This window comes from Condylura cristata, unplaced genomic scaffold (genome assembly GCF_000260355.1).
Source record: "Condylura cristata isolate star-nosed mole 26May11 unplaced genomic scaffold, ConCri1.0 scaffold00036, whole genome shotgun sequence".
In the NCBI taxonomy this organism is placed as follows: Eukaryota; Metazoa; Chordata; class Mammalia; order Eulipotyphla; family Talpidae; genus Condylura; species Condylura cristata.
The window spans coordinates 13,639,231-13,652,120 of NW_004567137.1; the positions used below are offsets into that span (position 1 = coordinate 13,639,231).

General features: G+C 41.9%; 1 protein-coding gene across 3 annotated transcripts in view; it reads right to left on the reverse strand.

Annotated features, from left to right (window-relative positions):
* LOH12CR1 (loss of heterozygosity, 12, chromosomal region 1) overlaps nucleotides 1-12,890 on the reverse strand; it is a 68,036-nt gene that overhangs the window by 46,246 nt on the left and 8,900 nt on the right. Inside the window, exons 1-2 of one of the 3 annotated variants that reach the window (XM_012732853.1) lie at nucleotides 12,800-12,879; nucleotides 9,770-9,913 (exon numbers count right to left, since the gene is read on the reverse strand). In XM_012732853.1, coding sequence (XP_012588307.1) covers nucleotides 9,770-9,913; nucleotide 12,800 — 145 coding nt within the window. In that variant the 5' untranslated portion in view covers nucleotides 12,801-12,879. The other 2 variants (XM_004693270.2, XM_012732854.1) reach the window with 2 other exon arrangements.

Below are 12,890 nucleotides of genomic sequence, written 5' to 3' on the forward strand. Positions count from 1 at the left end.
TTTTTTTTAAATGTACTAATTTTAGGACCTAATTTTATGCCCAACACCTCTTTAAACACAAGATGTTCCTCCACTGTTGTTCTGGACCCACAGGGAGATCAAAATAAAGATGATAATATAAGATAAATCCATAGGCAGAATTCTGTACAAATTTTTTTTTAAATACAGGTACAAGTTGATAATTAAGCCCCCACTCCCAAAGCCTCACTAGATTATCATAGCATTCTGAAAAAAGGCTTGAGAATATGCAATGAGTTTGAAAAGTCAAAGTTTAAGTGGCCTAACAGGCCAGGAGAGTGGGGGCCAGCCTGTAGGCCATGGTATGCATAGAGGTATTAAAATGAATCTAGGACCCTTAGACATTCGATTTCCTTGTCTTTAACGGAATCCACTTTGCCTTAAACCATCTAAGTGGGTGTTCTAAGAACCTAACAAGTAGGAGATTCTAAAACTTTTCTTCTAATACCTGACCTCTCAAAAGAAAACTCAGCCTGAACCTGGAATTACAATCTTTCCTAAAATATTATATTTTAATTTTTTAAATAACTAAGAAAAGTTGCATAAGTTAGAGGGTTCTTATATGTCTTCCACCTTCTCTCTCTCCAACATTAACATAGTAGAACAATCAAACATAACAGAACCATAATACAAGACCAAAACAGGAAATTAACAGTAGCATAATACAATCAACTAAATTACATACCCTATTCAAATGACCATTTCTCCTACTTTTTCTGTTCTTGGATATAGTTCATGTCTTCTTGGTCTCCAATCTAGGACAATTTTCCAGTCATTCCTTATCTGTCATGACTGACTCTTATGAAGAACACTGGTCAGTTATTTTGTAGAAGATCACTAATATTTTTAAGAGTTAATATTGTCAACAAGTTTTATTTGTTGACAGTTTACAAATGGCAGGCATTATACTGAGCCCTTTACATGATCACTTTTAAACAGAAGTGCATTAATTAATTTATTTATTTTACGTTATTTTGTTCTTCTGTATGTGCTCACACTCCACTCACCCTCCACTAAGTCTGTACCATCACCCCGTCTCCCTTCCCCACCCCCATTACATGCTTTCACTGTATTTACATGTGTGTGTTTTCTGATTATTTATATTCTGCCGATGAATGAGACCATCTGATATCTATCTTTTACTCTTGACTTATTTAACATTATCACCTTGAGTTCCATCCAATTTGTCACAGAAGTGGTACCTTTCTCATTGCTGTGTAGAAGTCTGTGGAGTCTATATCCCATGGAGTATATATCCCACAATTCATTATCCATTTGTTTACTGAAAGGCACTCAGGTTGGTTTGAGAAGTACTTTTAATATACTTTAGAACACAAGCGTTTAAAATCAAAGAAAAAACATCTTTAAATTGCAATTCTTCAAGTGCTAGATCTTTGTAAATTACAAGCATTGCCTACATATTATTATTCTCTCACCCCAATGTCCTTTAATGTTCTCTCCCACTTCCCCCCTAAATATTAAATCCAAGTGCAAGTCTTATATTCAGAGTCCTTGAGTTCTTACTTTCCAAATCTTTACTGCCCACATCTTCCTACCCTTGAACCTTGTTTCATTGACACTTGCTTTTCCTTTATCATCTCTAAATGCCCTTTCTTAGGGACACCCTTTCTAGTCATTTCCCTTGCTCCTAAGTATTACTGACTCTCTGAAAGTCTACAGAATTTAGTGACTGCTGTATCCTGTACCCATTGGTGCATGCACACTTCTCCTGAGCTGGGGACGTGAGCTGTATAGACTTCTTGAGAGGAGAGTTGCTGCTCTTTCTTTTTTGCTCCACATCATGTATTATAGTACCCTAATGTTCATTAATATCTACAGGACACCTGCGAGGTGCCAAGTCTTGTGCTAGATCCTAAGACATTAGAGATGATTAAGACACAATCCCAACTCTTAAGAAGTGGTTTGCATAATAAACATTTCATTACTTTGTGACAGACTGAAAGCAGTGTTTTCTCTTAAAAAAAAAAAAACTAAGTTTGCTAAAAGTGAACAGTTTTTCCTTTTCTGTCCTGCTAAACCCTCAATGACTAATTGTAAATTGTGAATCTATCACACGATATGTATATTTTCCAATCAGTTTGTGCCCAAAGCAAGTTGTGACCTGATTTTATGAGAAATTCAGATGCTACAGTGTAAATTTAGTTAACCCAAGGCCGTTGAAAATTTACCACAGGCTGCAGTAGTGGCAACTGGCTTACCAACTGTTTTAGTTTAGTGACATCTAGTGGCAAAAGTTTTATTAAATTAAATGACATGAGAGGCCATCTTACGAAAAAATGGCAAAATGTGCAAACACCTAGTTTTCATTAGCATTAAAGGATATTTAAATGTTTCTTTAACCTATATAACTGTCAAAGCTCTCGGTGGTATTTACCATTTTTTCCTTCTTTCTAGCTGGTAGTTACTAATCTTAATAATAAGAACATACCAAAAAGACAGAAGCGACTAGACTGACAGTGTTCTGACTGGACAAATTCAAAGCATTTTGTGATTGAAAATAAATAATAATTACAAAAAATTATAACTCATTGAATAAAATAGAAATGTACTGCTTCCCAGTGACTTCAATAAATGAATAAATGGGAGGAAGGTCTTCCTCACTGTAAAATGCGTACCCATAAATATAGGCTCTGATAAATTTAGAGAATATCTATCACTGTAGAATGAATTTAAGCAAGAAACCTCAAGGATGAAGGGCAGTGTGTGAAAAATCAGATTCCATGGAGTTGCACAACATCACTTCAAAAAGTAATTACCATGAAAGAGAAGAAAACATTATAATGAAACTGGACAGTGACATTCTCAAACAGTTTGTTTTCATCTTTCCTGCACTTAGGTATGCTGTCCTTTAGACAAAAAAATAAATGACATCAAATGAACAATGAATGAAAAAAATAGCACGTAACGAAAACTTGAACCTACAGGAAGTAACTGAGTTCCAGAAGTTGTACATATGTGAGTAAGTATAGAGTTTTCTGTATAGTTTTTCTACTCTTAACATCTTTAAAAGATATAAATCATCATAGGATTTCTAATACATGGAGTTGCACTTAATACTATAACCAATGCATGAAGTGAGGATGAATGGAACCTTCTAGCCAAAGGTTCTTGCATTTTATGAAAAGTTATACAATATTAATTCTATGTGAACTGTGCTAGTTAGGGATGTATACTGTAAATTCAAAAGGCAAGGATTAAAAAAAAAAGAATGCAAGCAGTTTAACTGAAAAGTTAATATAGGAATTTAAATGGAATATAAAGAATATTCAGTTGATTTAAAAAAAAAAAAAAAACAGAAATGAGCTTAAGAGGAACCAAAAGCAGACTGCATATGTAGAAAGTGAAGAGCAAAATGGTAGGTCAAAATCCAACAACATTGATTTATACTCCAGTTATTGAGTAATGGCTGGCTGTCGACAGACACAAAAGCAAGATCCAATCTATGCTGTCTGCAAAAGATGCACTTCAAATCTACAGACACATACAAAATGGACAAATAAGAACAAAGTAAATGCATAAAGAAAGGAAAAAGACGTTACCATGTAGACAGTAACTGTAAGAAAGCCAGAGTGACTACATTAATAGCACACAAAACAGACCTAAGATAGGAGGTAATACCACAGATGGGAATAGTTCATAATAGTAAGAGGATCAATATAATATTATTAATGTTTATGCCTCTAACATACTTCTAAAATTAGAATAAAAGGAATAGGCAAATTCACAATTACATCTGGAGATTTTAACATCTCTCTTTCAAAGTGATAGATTAAACAATATATCTAAGATTTGTAAGAATATCAACCACACCTTGACCTAAAACCCTATACTCAACAACTGAGAGCATAGTCTTTTCAGGCTTATGTGAATGTCTTATCCATCTAATCAAATAAACAAAAACCCCTGGCATCATTATTTCATAATAACTATACATAGGTCTTCGTTGAGTGAATAAATGCACATATGCATGGGTGTGCTGAATTTAATGTATCCATGCTTGGTTGAACTGACTACTTCATAGTCAGAGAAAAGGACTCGATGCCGAAGCTGAGACTCAGAATCAACTACACGTCTACGTCAAATTGCTTAAAGCTCTTAGAAACACTGTTCTCCAGCACATCAGGACGTAAATGCTGTGCACAAAAGAACAGAGGCTAGCAAGTGAGAAAAGAAAAAACAGAATACCATGGACAGGAGGTGGCCATGAAGTCAAAGGAAGGGAAGTTTAGTAAGAGGGTCAGAGACCTGTGCATATGTGCAATGCCCATGAAATGATATACATGAAAGCCTGACACAGAACCTCAAGAGTGGAAGAGGTAGAAAGGATGCAGACAGCATGCACAAGGCTGGTAAATTTGGCATCAGAGAGAAGAAGAAAGAAATATGGTTGCCAGCAGGGGCAATGAAGTCAACAGAAACTGCTTTTGTCTTTTCTATTTAGAAGCTGGAAGATCTGTATATTGAACAAGAAGAGCAAGGTCCCATGAGCTAGATGCTAGAGACAAGAAAAGTACAGAAGGAAAAGTCCCAGCAGATGGAGGAGACGAGGAATTGGAGAGGCATTAAGTGTCACAGAAAAGCCCAGAATCCTCTGAGACTTAACAGGAAGAAAGGAGAGTGGCTGCAGGCACCAACATTTCCTAAAGGGAGGATAAACGTGAGCCTGGCTTTGCAAGCGACTTCACTTCTCAATGTGTTGAAAGTGACTTCTCGCCTGGCACTTTCTGCAACTCTGGGTAAAGGTAATAAGGTTAACAAGATTATCAGTCATGTTAAAGGTTCACTGAAGAGCTGTTACACATACAAGTAAGTCTACAAGGTAGTCAGAAATAAGTTACCAACTTTTCAAACGTGGTGACTGGGGCAGATGCACCTAGGGCTGGGTCGCCTTTAAGTCATCAGAGCTCTGACTGAGATTCAGTCCACCTCCTCCTTTGACCCTCCACGTTTGACTTCCCAGGTGAGGAGAGAATACCTGATGGCTGGCAGAGACAGGTGTCTGATAAACACAAGGAGCTGCTACCTTTATTTGCCTGGTTAATATCGGACTGGGTAAGAACCATGTGGAGAAACCACTCATTTGACATCTAGCCCCTTCATGTTCTCCCTCTCCTCTTTCCATGGATTCATTCTTCCCCAGGGTCAAACTCCAGCACTGAGTCTCAGTGTTCAAGTGATCTGAGAGGCTTCACTGCTGCTCTGAGAGATTTTGCGCCATCAACAAAACCCCAGGCTCTAATTGTCAAAATCTACTTCACATATATCCTGTTCTTAACAACCAAATGCCGAACTTCCAACAAAGCTGTTTTGTGTCACTTAAGTATCTGCTCTGTATATATCTGACATTCACTGTTGGTAACAAGGACAGCAAGACAATCTTATGTTGTATCCAAGGTCAGTAACAAAAATGATAGGTCAATTGCAAAGAATGTCGTATGTGCATGACTGCCTGCGTGTGTGTGCGTGTTCATAACCAGGAGTGAATAATTACTTTTATAATTTCTATATGTTGAAAAAATTCACTACTGCAGTTCTCTTATGAAGATCTCATTTCTGTAGAATAGCAGAATTCATTATAAAATATGAGTGGCATATTTCAAGTAAGAAACCTATAGGGCTGGTTTAACCCCTGGAGATCTAATTTTGCTTTTGGGTTCAGTCAAAGCTATTTACTGCTACTTCTCATTGTTTAGTTTTGCATTTTCTATTAAATGCTTTACATCGCAAAATAAATTCCTATATCAGCAACTGTTGCTATGAAAAAAAAAATTCTTTTGACTTAAAAAAGGAGGAACAGAAATTTGACTTTAGTAGGCAGCATAAATTATCCTCTGGTATATTTATCCAAAAGAGTTAAGACCAAAGAAAGAAACTGCTTGCTTATTAGAAATGCAAACATTACCTCAGTCTTACAAATGGCCCCCAACTCGCCCAGCCACTGCCTCTGCAGACCACCCACCAGCACTGGCCTTACGTCATATGACATTATGGAACAATAGGGAGCTCTGTGTCATACTTGAATATATTGTTTTGAAAGAATAAACTGTCATTAACTTGAATAAAAGCTTTCTGAAATCAAACCTGGGGGGTACAGCTTTTACTGTGTGGCCCTTTCACCACTTTGAGAAACAGCCTCATCCTGAAAGCAGCAGAGGGGGAGAGAAGAGATTAGAGTATAAAGGCAACAGTGATGCGGCCTCCTCACGGCAGCCCAGGAGACAGAAGGCAGGACTTCCAGTTACCAGGCAGAAACAAGGTCAGGGCAGAAGGCCATGCAAGGAATCCTGCACCTCAAAAAACCAATGGGTCACTCATCATCCCATTTCTGTTGGGAGTGACCAAAGATTCACTGACAAGGAAAGAAATGAGCCTTGCATCCAAGCTTGATAAGGTGGTAAATTCAGGATGGGACTAGCTGAAGGTGATAACAAACTGACAGTCAACTGGGCCTAGCATCCGGGAGATTCAGGTGGGAGGAACTGGGCCTAGCACCAGGGGGCACAGCGATGAGTCACCCTTTGGAATGTGAACCTAGAATCTAGATAAAAGACCCTTTCCCCCTTATTGGGTTGGCAGTAGCTGCGGACCCCACCCTGGGGCTCTGTCTCAGCTGCAGTCTGGGAGCAATAAACTCTGCTTGCTCAGTCTGTCTGCCTCCCGCCTTTCTTTCTTGCGGCCCGTCACAGAAGTTGGGACAAAACAATTTTCTATTACAGCCGAGCGATTTTTATAATGGGCTTTGCTGGAACTGGAAAGTGAGTCTCTCTATCTATGTACAGAACAGTCCAAATAACTCAACACTCTGGTGATGCCATCTTGAGTGGGCTATGACTGACAGCCACGTGACTATAGGCAATGCATTCAAACTGAGTCCCAGTGTTTTTATCAACAAAATGGAAGGAATAAGAGATACTGCGGGATCAGCTACTATTGTTATTTTATTAACTAATTATCTTGTTATACTTACTATTTCCGCCTGACTGTCCCCTAGGTCTACCTTCTCTGATCACTGTCCACCATGTTCTTTCCTCACATGTAAAAGAGCATCAACTTCATCCTTCACTGACTTGTTCCCTGCATCTGGCCACTGCCACATGTTGCCACTCTTTTCCTGCCACTCTCAGCGCTCGGTTTCTCCACCTTCCTAAGTCAACTCCCAAATTACCTCTTAAATGCAACCAGCCCCTCACCAGCTTTCCTCCCTCTCACACCTCTGCTCAATGTTCTCATCAATGGTCTTCTCGTCAACAGCCGAGGTTCAAAGAGGTGAGAAAAACAAAGCTGGGCAACACAGCCAGGTGATGGCTAAAAAGTTAAATGTGGCCAAGGCTAGTTAAAACCCAGGCAGCGGGCCTCCCTGGTGGCACAGCGGATTGAAGCGCGGACTACAAAACTAAGCTAAGCTGTGGCCACTTCAGGCCAGTTCAATCCCATCCTGGAGGTGACCCACATGGCGCGGCAGACCTCTCCTGTCTTGCCGCTGCTCCCCTCAGCAGTGTACTTTGCTGATCTGCCTGTTCTGCTCCCACTCTGAGGAAAAAAAAAAAAAACTCAAGCAGCAAAGCAACCAAGTCCAGCTGCAGCGCCTGGAGGCCCCATATTCATGACTCAGAAAGATGATTTTTCAATCAGAGGCTCACTCCCTTTCACACCAAGCTTTCTCACAGAGGTGTCTTTCCCCTACTATCAATTTATTATCATTAAATATTAACGGTTCCAAATGCCTAAGAAAAGAAACACTTATCCTGGAAAGTGGTTAGATCTGTGTCAAAGTTCTGTGTGTGGTGGGAAAGAGGATCTTTTTGATGGTTTTGTTTTTAGTAATTCCTTAGACCAGACAAAAGTTGGTCACATAGGCTTTACACCAGACCAAAGGAAGGACATAATTAACAGGAAGTAGGGACCCAAAACTTGCAACTGTGAGTAGCACTAACGTGACTCCAACTCCAGATGGAGCACAAAATGCAAGTGTCGGCCTCTGAAATTCTCAAGATGAAGGCTATGTCTTAATCTGATTGTGCAAGGGTATGTGAAGATGGACATTCCCTTAATGTTGGCTTCTGTGAAAAAAATCACAGTATTTCTCAAAATAATGAAAGCTAAGAAAAAGATGGTAACAGGATATAATGTGGTGTTTTTTGTTTTTGTTTTTTTTTCCTATGGAAGCATTAGAAGCGTTGACCAAAGTCAAACAATGACGCCTGCGGGAAAAGATGGAAAGTTTCTATTTCCTCATCTGGATAGCAGGTAATCATTGGGAAGAATGAAATGCTACAGAGATCATCTATACATCACCATTTGTTCTTGTCTTTTAAGTACCTGTGGGAGAGTGTAGGCAGTATAGGATTTGATACCAGTGATGAAGCCTCTTATCTGCCAGCTCTCTGATCTTGAACAAACCATTCAAGCATGTTTAATGATGTAAGAATTAGATGACTGTGTGTATGTGTGTATATGTTTAGCTATGTAGATGTAAGATGGTTAGATCAAATTGTATCAGGTTAAGTAAACCTGGGCCTATGTTCATTTTTTAAAAAGATTTATTTATTTACATATAAAAGTCCTGGGGTACAGGCCAGAAGTGTGGAGGGGTGAGAGGATTCACCAGAGACAGAGTGGGAAACAGAACAGGCAGCCTGACAGAAATACACTGCTGAGGGGAGCAGTCGGGAGACAGGAGAGGTCTGCTCTGCCATGCGGGTCACCTCCCTGGCCAGGGATCGAACTTGTGCTGCAGTGGCTGAAGACAGCTTCATAATGCCGCACTTTAACCCCTTGCACCACCAGGGAGGCCCTGCCTATGTTCATTTTATTTCCTAATCTTTAGGAGAGGAAGAAGAAACATTTTTACAGCAGAAAAAATTCCACTGAATTAATAGAAAGTCACCTGCACTACTTAACAGAAATATGAAAATGATAAAATAGTAATATAAAATTAGTAAAATCAGGAGATTTTTTAAATATTAAGGAATATACTTCATGGGGCCTCCATGGTGGTACAGGGGTTAAAGTCTCAGCACTCTCAAGCTACCTGGCTAGAGAGCTAACCCACATAGTACAGCTGCTCCCTCCAGCAGTGTATTTCAGTCAATCTGCCTTTTCTGTTCCCCACTCTGTCTCTGGTGAATTCTCTCACCTGCCTCCACCCCAGCACCACTAGCCTACACCCCAATTTTTGTGTGCATACACACAAATTGTGTGCATATACACACACACACACACGCTTTATGCTAAAAGGTACTTACCTCAACATGCACTAACCAGGAGGGCTGGCAGCTTTATATACACTCTTCCCCCATACACACACACTTCTCATACAAAACATTTGCCAGGATTAATTAATTAATTACAGGTCTAACAGCCGTCACAGGGATTTTCTCTACAGATCTGAACCCGTAGCCCAAACCAAAGATTGCAAGTCATATATCAAGGAAAAACACCCGGTAAAGGCCAGCTCCAACAACAGTCACCCACTCAGTCCCTACTTCATACCTTGCTGTATTCCAAGGCTGAGGACTCAGCAGCGCACAAAAAGCAGAAAGTTCTGCCACGGTTAAGAAACACAGGCAGCCAACAACCTAAACCATAGGTCAATGTTCATTAAGTGCTACAGAGAAAGTCAGAAAAAAAGGGGCAGTCAAAGAAGGCTAAATAGGGCAGTCAAAGAAGGCTTCACCGAGAAGAGGCCAGTGAAGCGCAGACCTAAAGCAGGTAGAGATCAAGCCCTTACCTTTCAAAAGTGGCTGGAAGGTTGGAATCTCTTGTAACTTGATGACATCAGGATCGTTGCTGACATTTCGGGAAGCCTGAGAGCCCTGAGCTACAACCACAATATCATCCATCTTGGCTCTGTGCTTAGCTGGAGACGGGGTCACTGAAAATGAAGTGACACAGCTCAGTTGTGTGTTAACCACATCTGCCTCATCAGGGCTATCTTCAGTGTCGTCACTAAGAATACTTCTACACACAAAAATGCTAATTGTAGTTATCCTGCAGTGGGGTGATGAATTATAGATCACCTCTATTTTCTATAATATTAAAAAAATACTTCACACATTACAGGAACTTGTAACATTTGACTATTCAGCACCTGAGGTATAGACAGATTGTCTTTGGCTTTACTTCTTTGATCCTTTTGATATTTATCGCTATTTTACTGAGAAGGGAATGAAGGTACAAAATTTGGCTATGACTCACCCAAGGTCACCAGAGCTAGAAACAGAGACAGGAAAGGAATTGTAGGTCTATGGGTAGTCGGTATGCATGGCCATGGACTTCAGAGCAGTCTAGGCAGCTGATCTCAGCATGCCATGAAGTTGAGTCATGAGTGGGGAACCTGGGTCTTAATTAACCCTAGATGATGGCTGCCAGCCACTTCACCCTTAAAGTTGCAGGCATCCGTCCAAGAAGGGCAAAAACAACCAGAAAGTCCCTTGTAGGTCCAGGCAAAATGCTGAAATTTGGAGGACTGCTAGGAAGGCAGGTCAATTTCAGGTTCCTTGGAAGACTGCAATCCATTTGGAAAAAAGTGATGCAAACCATTAAGGACTCCCTACTTGGAGAGGTGCTCTTCTCCCTAGAGATACTCCTGATTAGAAGAATGACTCTTTAAAGCTTTTGACTCTCTAGAAGATCACATTTGCAGGTTCATCCTAGTCATGCCTCAAAGGCTGATCCAAGGATGCCATAGAACCCGGCCTCCTGGAGCTCAAGTCTCCTGTGGCTTGGATCACACTCAGAATCTGCCACATCTGGGGGCCCTCCCTAGTGGTCTAAGGCAGCACTGAGAAGCAGCAGCTGCTTCAGCTCAGGTTCCCTCAATCCCCAACACCCCACCTCCCCCACGCGGGAACTGACCCACATAGGCCTCTCCTGTCTCCCCGCTGCTCCCCTCAACAATGTACTTCATCAGTCTGCCTGTTCTGCTCCCCACTCTGTCTCAGGTGAGTCCTCTCATCGCTCCTACACCTCTGGTCTGTACCCGTTCTGTATGTATAAGTAAATAAATCTTTAAAAAAAAAAAAAGAATCTGCTACAGTTTTGCTCTTCATGAAATGTCTCTGCACCTACTTTGGTAATTTACCTGATCTTTTACAAACTCCAGGCCAGAATCCTGGCCTGCTACAAATTGCCTCCTCGTTTTCTAGACCTCAGAGAAAAACAGACTTCATACTAGGTTCTGGCTACCTCCGCCAACTTGTCTATGAAATGGGGCTGCAGTGAGAACTAAATGTAAATGCATCCCCCTGGGCACACTGGAATAGTCAAATCCCAATACATGCAATTGGATACACTTCCTACTTGCTGCACTGAGTACCCCATGCAGTGGGTTACTAGGTGAGCCAGCATATTAAGAGGATACCACATTTCCCTCCCCAAAATATGCCACAGAGGGAAGAAAGTGTTAACAATTATTACTTTATTTGTTTTAAACACATCCTGAGCGTTCCAAAGAGAGAAGAATCTAGCAAAGTAAGCAGATGCTGCTCACCATTAAAACCTCGCCCCCAGAATGCAGGTTTCAACTTGAATTTAAGACACTCTCTAGAATGGAATACCCCTAGATTTAAAAGCTTCTATCCCGCAGCATTACAGTCCCAACCAGCAACACAGAAGTTCTCCAACCACGGCTCTTTCACAGTTCCTGATTTAACCAACGTGGGTTAGCAACCTCAGAGTTTGTCCAAAGTACTAGGGTTGGGGGGTAGCACAAAAAAGTGCAAATAATTCTCCATGATGCTGTTTCATTTATTAAACGCTTGCTATATTCTGGGCAAAATAATCCTCGCCATTCCAACTGCAAGTGCAGAGAGAAATCGTTAACATATGCCCGCTGAGAATAGACTAAAATACCAGAACTGCATTCCTGGACACTTTCTGAGGGTAAAGTGCAGTTTCTGAAGATGCTTGCACCTTCAAAAAGACTGCTCACTTGTCACACATCTTTTAAGAAGGTAAGACACGTTTTTAAGAAGGAACCTATTAAAGAGGTGCTACCTACGATCCAGCCACAGTGTGCCAAATCTCACTGTGCCTGTTATGAGCACTGAGGCCAAAATTTGATCAGGTCGTTCTTTCTTTCTTTCTTTCTTTTTTAAAGTAGGCTGCAGCTGGGATCAATAGCTATTTTGAAAATAATGGGCTTGTGCGCCCAAGCTGGCTTAGTTTGCAGTCACCATCGCTGACTTCCATTACGGAAATCATGATGACAGATGGCAAGGGGGGTTTTGATGAGGTTTTTTGTTTGTTTGTTTTTTAAGAAAAGAGCACGGTGAGGGCTTGGGCGTTCCGGACCGCCGGTCCCAGACCCAGCCCGCTCCTCAAGCAGACAGGCCGGCTGGAGGAAGGTGGAGGTTAGAACACCGACCTGAGGAGTTCAGATCGTTGGGTCGGCTCTCCGCCTCCGAGCTCTGCTCACTACCCATGGTGCCGGCAGCGATGGCAGCGGAGGAACGGCGGGAAGGGCGGTCACCGCTCAGGCGGCGGGCGACAGGGCCGGGACCAGGGATCGGGAAGGGGGCGCCCCGCTACAAAAAGCAGGGTGCGGTTGCGAAGCCGAAGCGTGGGGGTGGCGCGCCAGCCCACAGGGGAAGGCGGCAGGGGTTGGGGTGGCCCTATTTGGGAAACACGCGCGCAAAGGGGCGCAGGCCCGGATGCACGCTACCCGGGCGCTTTTCTTGCAGGAACCCCAAGAGAGGAGGCGGGGAGCGCCGGGTTTCAGTCGCGCCGGCGACCAGCGGGCGGCGCCGCTTGCACTCACTTGCTCATGCGCCGCAAGCTCGCTCCTTCCGGGACGTGGATGTGCGTCGCCGGCGGAGTGTGGCCGTCAGTTCCGGGTTACGAGCCCTGTT